The sequence below is a fragment of the Chinchilla lanigera genome, unplaced genomic scaffold, assembly GCF_000276665.1.
Source record: "Chinchilla lanigera isolate Chin_1 unplaced genomic scaffold, ChiLan1.0 scaffold00009, whole genome shotgun sequence".
Lineage (NCBI taxonomy): Eukaryota > Metazoa > Chordata > Mammalia > Rodentia > Chinchillidae > Chinchilla > Chinchilla lanigera.
In genome coordinates, this window is record NW_004955410.1 from 33,991,636 (window position 1) to 34,008,531 (window position 16,896).

At 37.3% G+C, this 16,896-nt stretch overlaps 1 protein-coding gene across 1 annotated transcript in view; it reads right to left on the reverse strand.

Annotated features, from left to right (window-relative positions):
* Nucleotides 1-16,896, reverse strand: part of Exoc4 (exocyst complex component 4) — a 734,966-nt gene that overhangs the window by 53,811 nt on the left and 664,259 nt on the right. The window contains exons 15-16 of the mRNA XM_005377540.2: nt 11,075-11,216; nt 2,534-2,712 (exon numbers count right to left, since the gene is read on the reverse strand). Coding sequence (XP_005377597.1) covers nt 2,534-2,712; nt 11,075-11,216 — 321 coding nt within the window. The remainder of the gene's footprint in view (nt 1-2,533; nt 2,713-11,074; nt 11,217-16,896) is intronic.

Sequence of the window (16,896 nt, forward strand, 5' to 3'; positions counted from 1 at the left end):
GGGAGCACTGGCAGTAATACTAACCAACCATAATACTTCTTAGTAAAAATCAAGCAATAAAAAAATGTTACTGGTAATAATGCTAATATACCTCAGCACTGGCAATGATAATAGAAGATAGTGTAATGAAATGTAAAGTGCAACAGAAAAGCACATCACGGAGCCGCTGAGTTCCCATGAGACATCTCTGGACATTTCTGTGGTTCTATAAGTGGTCTGTTTTCCCATGTGAAGGACTGCTACACAGTCTACAAGAATTGGCAGAGGGGAGCACAGGACACCAATAAACCTAATAGGTTTTCTTCAGGATGTCCCATGTAGCTAAAATGCGGTATGCTGGTTCAAGTAAAAGTGAAGTACATATGTGTTATCATTTTTAAAAGTTAAATTCAATGCTAAATACTTGGAAGTAAGTAAATGTTCATTTTTTTCCTTATTCTTCCAAAGTTCGCCTGTAGCAGGACATTTTATGTAGAACTCTAAAGCTAGTATGACAGGTTACAGGCAGCCTACTATTTTTTGCTGTTTTCCTCTCTGGGGTCATAGTCTTCATGGACACGAAGGTTCAGATTGGGGTGCAGAGCACATCTTCAGCTTCAGTGGCTTCCTCTGTTTACAACATATGTTTCTTCTTGGTTGAAATGAAAGTAGAAAAGGGAGAGGAAGATGCATTCTCTTTTGCTTTAGCTACACTTACCCAGCATTGCGTTAGTATCACAAACTTGGCTGTGATACCATTTAAAGTGGAAAAAAAAAGAGGTTTTTACTTCAAAAAAAAAAAAAAAAAAAAGAAAGAAAAAAAAAAGGAGCACAACTGTGAATTCTACATTTAAAGCTAGATTACTCGTATTTATGTTAAAAATCTCTCTAGGTCAACTTCTGCTGTTATTCTCCTATGCCAATACTGTAACTTCAGGTATATTTTTGTTCTATGCTGATATAATGTGGTCTGCTCAAAGTGTAAGCAATGAGAGGACTGCATTGTTTGTAGAGAATAAGAAATCATAATTTCTAAAAAATAAATTTTATCATATGAGTAATATAGATGTTGTTATGTAGCGCTGGGAAAAGCCAAGGTTCAAGACGAAGCTCTGTGAATTTCGGAAAGAGTGGCTGCAGAGACTTAAAGATGCCACCAAATTCGTAATGCCACGGGCTAGCACTAGCCCTTTAATCACTTCACTTTTTGGCTAAAATCTCCTTCAGAACACATCTCCATTTTTGACTTCATCTTTATAACTGAACAGGAAGTGGGTTTTCAGAGGGTCCAAAGTTGCTGTAACACAATTTTTTCATAAAACAAGAACTGGTCATGCACTGACATTGTCCTCTCTTCCATTTGCCAAAAATTCCCCTTTTATTGATAATTTTAGCTAATGAAACATTTTTCAGGGTTCTCTTGTATGTGTGTTTTATTTCTTTTTAACAAGCAACTTGAGTTAATTTGTGGTCCATTCTGAATATTTATTCAAATCCTTTGACAGTGTACCTTCTTAATTGTCTTAAATAACGCTGATTTAATTCTGTGTGAGAACAGATACTTTTGGTACCCAAGTCTATGTTTAACCAAATTAAAGTAAGTACAAAGGGAATATAATTTGAAATCTTAACAGGTGTTTTCTGTAGTTCAAATACTTGACCCCCAAAAGCTTGTGTGGTGATGGTTTGGTTCACAAGTTGGCACTGTTGGAGGTCTTGAAAACTTAGATGGTGGGGTGTAGTGGGAGGTCCTCAGGTCACTAGGGGTCCACCCTTTGGGGGAAATATGGGACCTCAGCCTCTTCCTCTCTCCTTTTGCTTCTGGCCATGAGGTGAACAGCTGGCTCTGCCACTTGCTCTCTGCCATTACCTTCCTCACACCCATGAGAAGTCCACAAGCAGTGGGTTCACTTGACCATGGGTTAGAACCTCTAACACCGTGAGCTGAAATAAACCCTTTCTCTTTATAAGTTAATTATCTCAGGCATTTTGCTGCAGTGACTGGGTCCTGTGAATGGAATTCAGCATGAAAAATTATTTTGCCTGGCACTACATTGTAGAACACTTTGAAGGCAAATGTCTTTAGATAGCACTGCCTCTTCACACACTCCTTGCCTGCTGCTAATCATAGGCGTCTGTGCTTTTGCAGCAAAATGCTTTCTATGAGAGAAAACTTTCCCTTCCACTGATAATTTTAGCTAATGAAACATTTTTCAGGGTTCTCTTGTACGTGTGTTTTATTCCCTTTTAATAAGCAACTCTTGAGTTAATTTGTGGTCCATTCTGAATATTTATTCAAATCCTATGAATAGCCTGTCAAGGTAGGCAGCCAGGCGCCATCTGTATTATCTTGGATTAAATCTCCCAATCAACCAGGAGCAGATGGCAGCCATATTATCTACCTAGTCATACACAGAGGCTAGGTACTGCAGCTGTAGTCCAAACGAGCAAACAACTTTTCCCTACAAGTTTTGAGCTTCAGTATTTCAGAAAATTAGGAAAACCTTCACCCTTTCTTCCTCCCAAACTCCCCGAGACAGAGACAGGGCCTGACCTTCAAAGATATACTGAAACTTGTGTTGCTGAAGGCTGGCACTCATAGCCTCTTCAATGGCACTGATATCTTTGTTGAGCTTGACCACCAGAGGGTCATAATCCATGCTCTCCACATTGGCAACAATGGCATAGTTCCCCTCCTTTGCTAGAGGAATGAGATAGTGGAAACAGTGAACTCTGAAAAAGAGACAGGGACAGCAGTTAATAATAAATCTCTCCAGCAAAGATAATGATCTTCTGTGACAGAGCATCAAAATATTTGAAGCATCAGTGGTTTCATAAATTTTTATGTATCCTTCCAACCTTTCTCAATCGGAAAGCCATCTTAGTTCTTCTACAGAACTGAGTGATCTGGAGCAACTGTGTCATATAATCTTTGCTTGTTTATCCATACAGTGCTGGCAAGGAATGGATGAGTTCTAAAGGTCTTTCTAATGCCAGGATTACATGCACAGTGCAAAAACCATATTTTTCAACAGATGTTGACAATGAAAGGCAGAGGTCACAGATCCACCAAATACAGGCTTTTGTGGGAGTCTACCGGTTTTGAAACCCAGTTCCAACATTTACTAGCTGTGTGACTTTAGGCAAGCTACTTTACCTTTCTGTGCTTCAATTTTCTTATCTGTGAAATGGGGACAGTGATACCTCCTACCTCATGGAGACTGTGAGGAACTACTACATATAAGGTGTATGGCACAATGACGGGCCTGAAGAAAATGCACAGTAAAGTGTTGACTGTCATTACTAGTACTATTTGTTTTTCTGCTAAATTACTCCCTACATCACTTACTGACCACCTATGACTTTGTTAGAAGGTGCCAGGGAAATGGGTCATGGGATGTTAGGAAAGGTTCATGACAAGAGGAAATACTGCGTCTCAGAACACATTTGAGTGAGCATGAGGAAGGAGGGCATCTCTGTGTTGAAAAGGTCTGATTTATGAATATTTCTTAGGTTCCTTTGGTTGAAATTGGTAACTGCCAAAGAAGTCGACCTCCACAGCCCACTTAAATTGTAATGAAAGCCAAATTGCTATAAAAATTCTACCACACATACATCTATACTGAAAACAACCTCAAACCACCCGCCCCAAAACAAAAAACTCCAAACCAACAACATGTATTGACAGGCACAATTCAGTCTCTTCCTGTAAGCTCAGGGAAGTCTTAACTCTTGTCTGTTTTAAGTACTCTGTCTTAAATGGAGGGTTTGGGCCAGAGATATAGCTCAGTGGCACAGCGCCTGCCTGGCAAGTGCAAGGTCCTGAGTTTGATTCCCAGTACCCCACAAAAAATTGAACGAAGGGTTCATTTGAGGTAGACATGAACTTAATTCAGAGTCAGGGTTTTATGATCCAGAGGACTGACATCAGATAAAAAGTATCCCTAAATAGATGACCACAAGGACCTTGGGAATTACAGTATTTATAATGATACATTAACAAGTTTGCCTATCATCTTTCTTTTCTTAAAGTTGGGTTCATCAAGAAATAAGTTATAGTAAAATTCCACCCCCATCAGCATACAGAATTATTAATTTTAACAAATGCATATGTTCTAACAACGACCATCATAGTCAAGTTATAGAAAATGGCCACCATCCCAAATTCCCTCGTGTCCCTATGCGTTAATCCCTACCATGCCTTTGGGAATAACTGGTCTATTTTTATCCTTATAATTTTTGTCTTTTTCAAAAAGTCATATAAAGGGAATCATATAGTATGCAGCCTTTTGGGTTTGTCTTCTTTCACTTTGTATAAAATATCTGAGATTCTACTCTGTTATCATTCATTCCTTTTTCTTGCTGAATAGCTTTCCACTGCATGGTGGAGGGTTCATCCATTTATCCAACCTCCAGTTGATAATAAGATGATTTCTAGTCTGGAACAGCTATGAATAAAGCTACTCATGCACAGATTTTTATGTAAAAATAAATTTGCATTTCTTTGGGGTGAATATTTATATGTGGGATTGTCATATCATATGGTAAATGTACATTTACCATATGTACCAGAGATTGGCAAACTGCCATTCAAGGGATCCATGCCATAGTGATTTCCTACCAGCACTATACAAGAGCTCTATCCAGTTGCTCTATATCTTCTTCCGCACACAGTGTGTCTATTTAAAAAAAGTTTTATTCATTTTAATAGATGTATCTCATTGCTGTTTTAATTTGCATTTTCTTAATGACTAATGATGTTGAGCATTTTTCATTTTCTACCTATGTATCTGTTCATATCACTTGGCCAAGACCTTAAAAATTGGGTTTTTTGATTTCTTATTAGATTTTTGAGGGTTATTTTTATCTTCTGGATAAAAGTCCTTATTAAACATTTGACAAATATTTTTACTCAGTCTTTGGCTTGTCTTTTCATCTTTCAAAGATTTGGTTTTTAATTTTGATGAAATTCAACATTATTTTTTCTTTAATGATGGTGTTATATTTAAGAAGTCTTTGTCAAAATAAAGCCATAAATTTTTTCTCCTACATTTATTTCCAGAGGTTTTAGAAATTTCATTCTAAGTTTTACAATAGTTTTTTTTTTTTGCTGCGGGGTGATGCTGGGAATCAAACCCAGAGCTTTGCACACACTAGGTATATACTCATCTCTGAGCTATAGCTTCCAGGTTCTATGATCCATTTTGAAATAGGATTTTGTGGAAGATGTGTGATGGTCTTTGTCTTGGTTGCTTTTCTCTTTTTGCTGAGAGGAAATACCTGACACCCAAAATGAAGGAAGGAAAGGTTTATTAAGCTCAGTTTGTAGAGGTTTCAGGTCATAATCAACTTGCTCGAAGGCAGGGTGGTATGGTAGAGAAGTAACAGCTCACGGTGGCAGAAGACAGCAAAAGCAACAAGAGCAAAAAGGAAGGAGCACAAGAAAAGGCTCTGTCCCTTACATTGTATGTAGGCTACCCACCCGAGGGTGGGTGTAGCACTCATACCCATAGTCTCAGCACTAGACAATGAATCAATCACAAACTCTAGATTCAGCCACCTCTGAAAAACACCTCCTTCATGACTGCATGAGGCTTTGGGGGGACTTCCAGACACAAACCATAACATTCTTATTACCTGTTCATGCAAGAGAATCTAAATATCTTAGCTACTGTTCCTTATCACTGACTGGTGCTCACTTTAACAGTCATTAATTAACCAAACACTAATTTCACCAATTAAAACTCATTCTAACATTCACGTGCTGGTTGCAGTTCCCTCTCAAATGTGATCATTGTTCTGATATGGTGAAAGCTGACCAGCCCTGAAATGGGATTTATAACTAAGGTAACTGATTGCTACTGTGGCACAAATTTTAAATAAAGTAGAATTTAGTTGCCATAAAATCATCTATGCTAAAGCATTTTAAAAATAAATTATAGACAGTATCACCCCAGACAAGAGAAAGACCATGTAAACAGGCCCAAGGATGGTTCTGAGGAATGGCCAGTAGTTCTTTTCTACTACACAGAGATCACATGACAGAGGTATGAGGTGAGCTTGGGGAGCTGCCCAGAGGTCAGGACATCTCAGGCTCTAGAAGTCATGTAAGGTGTTTGGACTTCATTCTAGAATCCATAGGGAGCCTTAGGGAAATTTTAGATGGTGAAATGATATAGTTAGATGTGAGCTTTACAGGATTAGTCTGGAACAGCGTAAGAGTGGATAGATGAGCCTGGTGTGGGGCACATACCTGTACCCAAGAGGCAGAGGCAGGAGGATCACAAGTTTGAGGCCAGCATGGGAAATTTAGTGAGATCTTGTCAGGAACAAAATGCTAGGGATGGAATTAACTGAGGGTAGAGGGACTGGTTAGAAAATTCTTATGCATTGCAGGTGAGAATTTATGAGATCCTAATACTAGTGGTAGAGAGGAAAGACAGCCACTGCTTAAGGTACAATCTTCTTCCCAAATGATTAACGATAAAAAAGAAATTAAAACATTGTCAGTGAATGTCAATTTCAAGTACAGTTTTTTCCCCTTTAAATTCTGGCATGTTGTTGCTGACCTTAACATGACTTTGGCATTAAGGTTTTCTGCAAACACTGCTGATTACACAGCGGGACGGTTGATTTTCAGAAAGTGCACACTTAAGATCCCAACAGTGACAGGCAGTTGCTGTTGAACCCACTTAGAGCCCTCCTGATGGTGAGGGAAATCAGGTGATAAAGGTGACATTCTTGGTTGGCATACTGGACTCAAATGGTAATTTAATTTTCTTCTTCTAAAGTTCAGATGGTGGAGAAAAAACTTAAACAATTTTTAATGGTCTCACCATGTCTTTCATCTTGGGAGTGTCATCTACCTTATGCCTCAAACTGTAGAAAGGCTGCTTGGTGGCTAAATGTGACACAGGTAAAATGTCAAATGCTCTTTGGATGGGTTCTTCAACACTGAACCTGCTGGATTTGAGAACATTTTTGGTTTGAATTTTAGCAATGTTAAAGAAAAGTGGGCGCTATAGATATAGATATTTTCAAGAATAAGATAAACTTGCATTTCAAGTTGTTCTGGACTTCTAGGTATTGTATCTCCTTTTATATGGGTATGTTCTTCTGTTGTATCTGTGCTCTTTCAGTACAGTGGCTTTTTGGCTAAAAGTACGACACACAGAACCTAACCGGCCACTTCTTTATCACATCAATTCTTGGATAATAGGGTCTCAGTTCTTATACTATTTCAAAGTGGGAGAAGAACAAAACAAATACTCGATTATAACAACAAGGACAATATGGACCACACAGTCTCTGTACCTCTTAGGTATGTACCTCTTAGGTATGAATAGTCTGGTTATAAGTGGATTACATGGGAAAACAGAATCTATAAGCCAATTTATTTTCTTTAAAGAGCAACAGATTTTGTTTGGGGGAACAGCACCTATTTTGTCTGTTTTTAGTTTCAAATCAGCTAACTCTTAAGAATCAAGCATGCTTTAACTGAGTACATAATATGCAACAGAACTGGTCCAGGTTCTGGGGACATCTGTAACAAAGAATAAGGTGCAGCTGCAGGAGCTGACGGTCTCCTTAGGCCAGCACTTTGGGTCACCAGAGCACTTAGCATTCGCCTCTGTTCTCTGTCTTACTTGTTTTATATTAACACTGTACGATGCCCCCGCCCCCCTAAATTGTTAATGTGATAAGACAGAATAAAGTATGTCAACATTTATCATCTGAGCCATAAACAAAACAAAGACAAAATGGAGCATTTTCATAAGAAAGTAATCTGAGGGCTGAAACCATGTTATAAGAGGAAACGTGGAAATTTAGAAGAAAATAAACATATTTAGTGCTTTCAAGGTCAAAGAGAAATAATTCTGCATCAAGGACTCTACAATTCAGTCTTTTTTCATTATTCAACCTGAAATTACTTTTTTCTGTTTTTAGCCTAATGTTGAAGGAGATACAGCAGTGGGTGTTACGGCACTGTATGGTTTCTTATAAAGTTAATAAATAGTCGCTAAAACATGGTTAGCATTATAAAAATAGTATTGCCAAGATGTACAAAAATAAAAAGGACAGGACAGAATAGAGGTTAAGGACTTAAAAGATTTTACTCAGACGTGTTGAAAATATTCCACTTTGAATTAAGGACACTACAGGTACGCAATTCTGAATGTCGAGCACGTCTTGCCACCATACAATCAATAGCATAAATTCCAGGAGTTGTGAGAGTAATTAACTTGGTGTTTCCTTGTTTTTCTTTGCAACCCAAGTAAAAGGCAGCAGAATATTACTTGGTGTTTTTTCCCACCTCTTTCTGTTACATTTATCTATTCATAGAAAATACTCTATTTCACTATCAGCTTGAAAATAAATAAAAAGCAAACCTAAAGCATAAAACAAATCAGAACATATAGCAAGAGCCTTGATTTCAAGAGGTTAATGTAAGAAATAAGATCAGAAATATTGTAAAGTAAAACAGCTTTCTAAGTCTGCAATGCTACTTATAAGCAATGAAGAAGTAATTCACTGGGCAAGATAATGAGGAATGAAAAAAAGCCGTGGCACACAAAAGTGACGTCAACACTTCTGAAGGCATCTGATTGCTAACTGGAGTCTAAACATATTCCAAAGGCTTCACTGTGGGCCAAAGTCCTGTTTACACTTTTATAGTAAAGACTTCAAATGAAAATATTTGATACAACTTTAATACTGTTCTAAAGTAACAGAGAAGAAAATGTATTACCACTTTCTGATCCTGAGGTTTCAAAGTATGCATCCAACTGTCTACTTGACATTGCTGCTTAGATGTTTAATAAGCATCCTAACCTGAACATCTTGAAAATGGAATGCTCGATTTCCACTCCTCCTGTCACTTCTCCTCTTTGGTTTTTCTGACTCTAGTTAATGGCCCTGGCATCCACACAGCTGCTCGGGCCCCAAAACTGGTGGTTTTCCTAGAGAGCTTTCCTTTTCTCATTGCCACCACCCCTTCACACAGCCCAATTTGCCAATAAACTTTGTCAGCTCTGCCTTTAGTAGCTGTCCCAAATCCAATACCTCCACACCTCCACCCTGTCACCTTTGTGCTTATAAATCATCTCAAGTGGTCACCTGATTGCCATTCATATTTCACTTTTCCATTATCTTTTTAAAATGTTAAATAATGAATGCCCCTCCCCTGCTTCTTAACATACTTCAGATAAAATCCAGGGTATTCACTTGTCCTGTAAGACTACAGTTTGTCAGGCTTCAAGACCCCACATGACCTGGCTCCAGTCTGTCTTCTGAATCTTATTCTTCTATTCCTCCCACTGGCTTTGTTCACCAGCTTATAGGCGTATATGGCTCTGCAGTAACTAAATTAATTGTGTCTCAAGACTTTTGTGAGTGTTGATCCTTGTGTCTGAAACTTTCTCCTCCTAGATCTTTTTTTGATGTTTTTCCAGTACTGGGAATCAAACTCACGGCCTCGTGCTTGCCAGGCAGGTGTTGTGCCGCTGAGCTAAATCCCCAGCCCCTCTCCTAGATCTTTGTACATATGGCTCTTGTTGTCGCTTTGTTACGATTCCTCTGACTGCTCTTTAACAATAAAAACAAAAAAAAACCTCCCTTCCTAACGAAGCACATACTCTGCGCTATCCAATATACACTGGCCACATGTGGCTACTGTGCCCCTGAAATGTCACTTGTCCAAATTGTGATGTGCTATAAATGTAAAACGTGCAGATTCCAAAGGCTTACTACCAAAAACCAAAAAATATTGCATCAATTGTTTCTGTTAATTATGTGTTGAAATGATAACACTTCAAATTACTATATTAAATAAAAATATTGTAATTGAATTTACCTGCTTCTATTTTTTCAAGTATTACTACAAGTTGAGTAACCCTTGTCTAAAATGCTTAGGAGCAGAAGTTTCTTGGATTTTGGAATAGTTACATATACTTCACTGGTTGAACATCCCTTATCTAAAAATCCAAAATGCTCCAAGTCCAAGGATAATTTGAAGTTTTGGACTAGCGATGCTCAACCTGTATTAGAAAATTTAAAAAGATGTGGTTTGCATTTGCAGATCACATTATTTTTCTATTGAGAAGACTGATCATACTATGTCATATTATTACTTTAGTTGTACTTATTTGAAATTATCTTCTTTTTCTAGTCATTGCCCCCACCACTAAAATGTCATTCCATGGGAACAGGGACCTTGAATATTTTGTTCATTGCTATACTTCAATTTTTAGTTCCCTGCTTGGTACAGAGAAGGAACTCAATAAGTAGTTGTTGAATAAATGAATGAACAACTGGAGGCTTCTAGTTCTTATTTCTCCCTTTCCATCTTTTCAATAATAGAAACTACTAAAGTTAATCAGCATATTCTGCACTGTAGTGGAAGGAACACAGGATAAGACTATGGTATCTGCAGAACTATGCTCTTCTTTTGTTTTGTTTCTGCTGTTATGCTTTGAAGTTTATTCCCAGCTGAATCTATGTTCTTGAATTATTATTTAATCTCTTCATCTGAGTTTTAAATTCCTTGAAGGAGAGGACTATAGTTCTAGTATATATACATTTTTTTCTTGAATTTGCATTAGTGAAAATAACAGTGACAGTAAAGTCTTCATAACTGCAAAGCTACCATATTTTGAGCACTTACTATGTGGCACACATTGTGCTAATTATTTTATTTATAAACTTTCTCTCAGGAATTTCCATTTAAAATTTTTTTATTTTTATTAGTACAGCTCTGCAGGACACCGATTACATTCACCATGGGGAGTTGGTATGTGATGAACAGCCATTTCCATTTTGATGAAAAGGAAACTGAGGGTTCACAATGTTACTCAGATGACCTTAGACCACGTAGGCAGTCAAATCCAGGTTATTCTGGCTTCAAAGACCATGTCAGCTCTGAATCATTACACTCACAAAAAAGCAAGAGCTCAAATGCTTAAAGAATGTCTAAAAAATGCTAAAAATCCTGCTTTAAAAAAGGACATCAACAGTAAGAACCAAAATTAGTGTGATAAGCCCCAGAAATAAGCTAGTGCACCGGCATCACAAAGTCCTGTGTTGGCCCGAGTCTTACCTCACTTCCAGATGCAAGACCAGCAAGCAGCGGTCGGCCATGTCCTGGAAAGACTTGGCAAGTTCACTCAGAGTCTGCATGATCTGCTCGGAGACAGGGGGCAGGTCCATGTTCACGTGGCCTTCTTGAGCAGGAGAGAGCACTAGAAAAAGGGGTGAGCACAAACAGCAATCATCTCTTTAGATGCCCACTGGTTTTACTGGACTATGCAGTACTTTGTTCACACTTATTTTTACCAATCTGGATGATGTTAGTGTTGGCAGCATCAGAAGCCCAAGACTTGCTGGATACAAGCTATACTTGATTCAATATAGGAGCTCAGATGATCATCTCGAATCAAGTCATAGAATGAAAGAAACATGACCTCAGAGTTGGAAGTAGCTCGCACAGTTGAGTGACTTCACCATATGTTCTGTGCTTATCTTTTTTTGTACCTTCAAGTGGCTGTTGAGTTTCTTGTTGCACTTACACAAATGTTTGTGAAAGGAAACTATCACCTTTTGAGACAGCCTTTTCTACCTCTGAAATATCTGATTCTCTTACAAGAAAGCAAGGAACTGTTGCTGTTGTCATTAACTTCTCATGATTGGCTCTGATTCTGCCTAACTCTGGTCATTTTCTTGTGTGTCAATACTTTACATATTGAAGATACCTCTATCAGTTTCCTTAAAGTCTTCCCGTCCTATGCTAAATATTCTCAGTTCTTCAATTATTCTTCAAATAACTGGATTAAATAATTTTATAATCCTTAAAATGTATTGACTGAAACATTCCAATTATTCTATAACTCCCTTGAAATGAGGAACTCAAGACAAAGCAGAATAAGTACTACAGAAGGGCCTGACTAGCCTAAAGACAACGTTTTCTAGATGTCCTGCTGCTTTCACTGCTTTTTCGCAGGCATAAAATCTAGGGGTAGAAATGGTAGTGTGCTGTATTCCACTTCAACTCATGTATGTCTTACAGCCAACTAAACGTCCTAAAAAGGTCTTTTTGGAAAATTGGATAGAGTGACCTTCTACATCTCTCCAAAATAATTTATGAAAATATTTTACAAAATATTTGAACATTTTCTTTTACAAAACACTGAACAGAAAAAAAAGTGAGTTTATTGGATTGTGTCTAGAATTCTGTTTGATTTCCAGCTCCTCACAATTTCTCAACAATAATTTGGCAATATCCTTCAAAACTTTTCTTAAAGACATATTAGACTAATACATGCATACCCATGTCCACAGCAGCATAATTCATAAATCTAAATCATGAAAGTGGTCTACATGTCCATCAACAGGTAAATGGATAAAGAAAGTATGGTACTTTCACACAATAGAATATTTTTCTGCCATAAAGAAGGATAAACTTGATTTGCTTATGGGAAAATGGATATACCTTGAATCCATAATGTTAAGGGAAATAAATCAGATGTATAGATTAAAAGTAATGATTTCTCTTATATGAGAAATCCAAAGTATAAATAAATCAAAAGTAAAACAAAAGACATACAACAGGAAATAGGAGTACAGGTCTTTGGCAAATGGGAAGGGGACCAAGGGATGGAGGGAGGAGGGAGGGGGAGGGGATGTAAAAGAAATAAGATGTTTCTCATACACACATCAGCTCCCCACAGCAAAAGTATTCATAATGCACCGCAAACATGTACTAACACAAATTTTTTTAAAATTTAACTTTAAAAAAAGTTAAAAAGAAGTCTCTTAGTACTTCACATGCTAAGTACATGAGTTCTGTTTATTTCTGCCACTCACAGTATGTGACCAAGAGCTAATTGCTTAAATTCTCTCTGCCTTAGTTCCTTTTGTAAGATGGGGATAGCAGTACTTGCATTATGAGTTTGTATAGATTAACATAGGTAAAAGAGAACAACAGTACATAAAACTTACTCAATATTACTATAGATTAGAAACAAGCAGTTTTATTATTTAGTCTATTATTTGTTCAAATTGAGTCTTAAGATTAATTACAAAATATCTCAGTCTGGAAGTTCAATTTCTATTTGTCAGTATTGTTTTGCTTTTATGTCTGTAAATCTCTCTCCCTCTCTTTTTTTCACTCTCTCCTCTCAGAGGATATAGAACTGTTTGGAAGAAGGGCAGAAGGGCTCCCTTGATGCAGGACACACGGGGGTTGGTGAGGAATCACTGACTAACTTGGAAAGTAGACTCACTTTATAGGGTGGGGAGTCAACACCTGCTTGCAGCTAGACAAGGTCCCAGATAGATGATCCTAATGTATAACTTATAAGGCTAAATTACCTTCTGTGGAGCAAGACTCTAATCAATTAAAATAATTATGATAAACATAAAAAGGCAAATGCTCAAAGAACTGATGTATAAGAAGAGAGGGACTGTAGCAATGTAGATTTAAAATTATTACCAGCTTTGGCATCATCCTACATGTGTACTAGCCCGATGAGCTAGAGGCTCTGTGATGTTAACAGTATTCCTGTTATTTGATTACAAGGCAAGATCCCTGGCATCACAATGCTTCATGTGGCAGGCCAGGTGAAAGCATCTGTAAGTAACCTTGGTATAACACTTAAAGCACTTTAGGGCTTTCCAGTTTGTAGATTCCTCTATCTTGTGAAATTACAGCAAGAAGAGTTACCTATGTACGTATAAATAAGAAAAGGCAGAAGTCAGGACCAGAAATCTCAATCATGGTCTAAGGTCCAAAGTTATGTTAATTGACCAAATTTTGTCAAGAACATTCTGGACAAAATACAACCCGAAACTGAAAAGTTATACCGTCTAACTGCAGGATAACATAACTTCATCATGTGGCAACTGGCACTGCAAACCATGGGAGAAAATCTTAGCGTAAGTCAATGGCAAGTTGAACTGCAAGGTAGGAGCAATTTTGAGCAGTGTTACACTGTATGTTGCATTTGAATATAATCTATAACAAAAATGTAACATTTTATTGATGCAATGGAAAAATTATGCCCAGAGCACTACTGAAAAGCTGGCTTGTGAATTCCTGAGGGCTGACTGAAATTTATGAAGTTTTCTTAATAAGAAAGAATAGCAAAGAAATGCTGAGTATGGCAAACAAGGATGACACAAAACAATTATCTTGCTTTGAAAAATCAAATGGAAATCCACAAAAAGGCAGCGTTGACAGATCTGTTTGGGAGATTACATTCAAGAAATTCAGTTACTGGACACCCGTCCCACCATAATTGCGCACACTCTTTGAGCAGCTATCTGATTTTCTATTTATCTCAGGGATTGCTCCTCACATCAGAATGGTTCACATGTATTGAACTTTAAAATATAGTGGTTCTACATGAGGAAGCTGAATCTTGTTCTCTCAAGCAGACACTGCTTTTTATTTGTTAATTTTTTCTTTGCAAAAACATAGTTATTCCAATTTGTTTTTCCCTTATTCAATTCTATTCTAGGTTCTACAAAGCATCTTGTTTAAATTACCAGCCCTGCTTGTAGCTAGAGGTGATCTCCTAAGTAGTCTTCTGTGACCCTTGCGACTTGGGTTTTATTTTTCCTGATAAAAGGAGAAAGCTGATGCTGATGCTTAATGTCTTAACCCTCGCCCCTCTTCCATCCCCCTTTCTCCTAAGGAAGGATCAGGAATCAGAAGAGGTGCTGGTGCCTAAAACTCTGTCTAACCATTACTACTGCTTGCATTATTACAATGTCTATGAAATAATGGCTCTTAAACCTCTTTTGATTGCTCTTTTCAAGACATCTCTACCTGTGCATCCCCTAGACATCTCCAATCCAGTGTGTTAAAAACTAAGCACTTTGTCTTCATGTGGCATCTTTTCTTTATCCTGAATTCCCTTTTTGTGAGTGATATATCAATTTAGGAATCAGTGCTGTAAACACTAGTATAATTGTTTATTCTTTCCATTCCAACAAAGACTAATTTCTGCTAGTTTTCTTTTTATTTAAAATTTTTAAACATTTATTTGCTCTGTTTTACACCTATGGTCACTTCCTTGGTTTAGACCTTATTTCTTCCATAAACTACAGCAATAAATGCCATTCACTGGTGTATGTGCATTTTGCTTGATCTCTTTTCATCTGGTTAACGTGAGTTAGATGAACAGAATTATTTATCCAAACACAAATTTGGTGATGTTAATTTCTTATATAAATCAGATGAAGGTTTCCATTGCTTCTATGATCAAATCTAAGTTCCTTACCAAGGCTTTCTGTGAGTTTTGATTTCTACCCAACCTTCTAGCTTTTCTCCAACTCTTACTAGCTTCTCTTTTTTCTCCAACTTCTCTTCTCTCCAACACTGGCCCTTTGACCTACAGTACTTTTAAAGCAAATTTCCTAAAAATAGCATTGTTTTATGATTCTGTACTTTTGCTGGCTCTTCTCTTTCAAAACTATTTATGTTTTCTAGGGCAGAGGCAGTGGCTCTTCCAGGTGTTTCTTGCTCACATCCTTCTCGGAAGTAGTTATCACATTCCACTAAAATTATCAGTATGTCTCCCTTCCAGATCACTACTTGCTTTAGGGCAAAGATTACAGTGTCTTATATATTCTTCCCTATTGTAAAGCCAGTACAATAACTGGAATCATTACAGGGTCTCAATTAATGCCTTTATAATTAAACTGAACTAAGGATTCCCATTGACCAATATAACATGACAGAGAATTCACATAACAAGTTGATAAAGATCAGAGAAAAAAGAAGGAACACTTGCCATTTATTGCTTATAACTTTCTCCTTAGTTTCCTGGGTGTAAGCTAGGGAGAGTGTGGGATAAGGAAATAGGTCATTATATCTGGTTTTCTGGGTACTCAGGAACCTTACAGAAGTACAGCTTATACAATTCTGATTAATCTCTACATTTCTTATAGATTGTGAAGTCTTTTTTAAAACCTTCATGATTAGTCAGTCTACCTTTCTGCAGCCGAGACTTGGAGTCTCTCTTGTCTTTTGACATAAAATCCTTGACATGTCAAATACTCAGCATCTCTCAAGGAAAGCCAACATACTAACTGTCATGGAGAAGCAATCAGTCTAAGACATTAGGTTGTCTCAAGTGGTTCCATATCCTAATATTAACCAGACTGAAATCTGTTTAGATCTTAAAATTAGTCAAAATTGGACTCATTCAGACCAAGAAGAGCATCTGTTTTCAAGGATGCAGCTGCTGCACTTTCAGTGGCAATGTACTGTGACTTCTTTAATTGATTCAATATGAGGATGTCCTTGTGCATCTGCAATATTATCTAAAATTGTAATAGTAGCTTAGACTGATATCAGCTGTTATGAAAGTGGTAAATTGAAAAGGGAAAGATAGTTTTCATGGCAGGAAAAGTAAGGTTAACCCTGTGAACTCAAACTTTTCAGAAGATAGAAAAAAGATACTGAAGAACGATCCCACGCAACTTTCTCACTGGAAATATTTTAGAAGATCCAATTTTGGTGCATTAATTATTTCTGAATCCTCTTCTCACTTGTACAGGGGTGACAGGCACCCATAATGAACTCTGCTCTAACCTGGAATAAAATTATTTAAGTTGCAATCTTCCATTTTCCTATTTAGAAAGTTGTGGCACTGGCATCTTCCTAGCTTCTACAGCAATGTTATTAGGTCATACAAATCATTTTGAAACCTTTGATGTTGCTACCAGCCTGCATTTAAAAAAAATAAAGATAAGAATGCTGATGAGGTCTGTGACATTAAGAATTCATGGGGCTTACAGAGTCAACAAAGAGAGGGACAGTAGCCCCTCTAGCCTGTGGGACATAACACTAATTTTGTCATAAAGGCACATTGTTGTGTGTGTGTAATACTCAAATTTATTCTTTAGAATATTCCT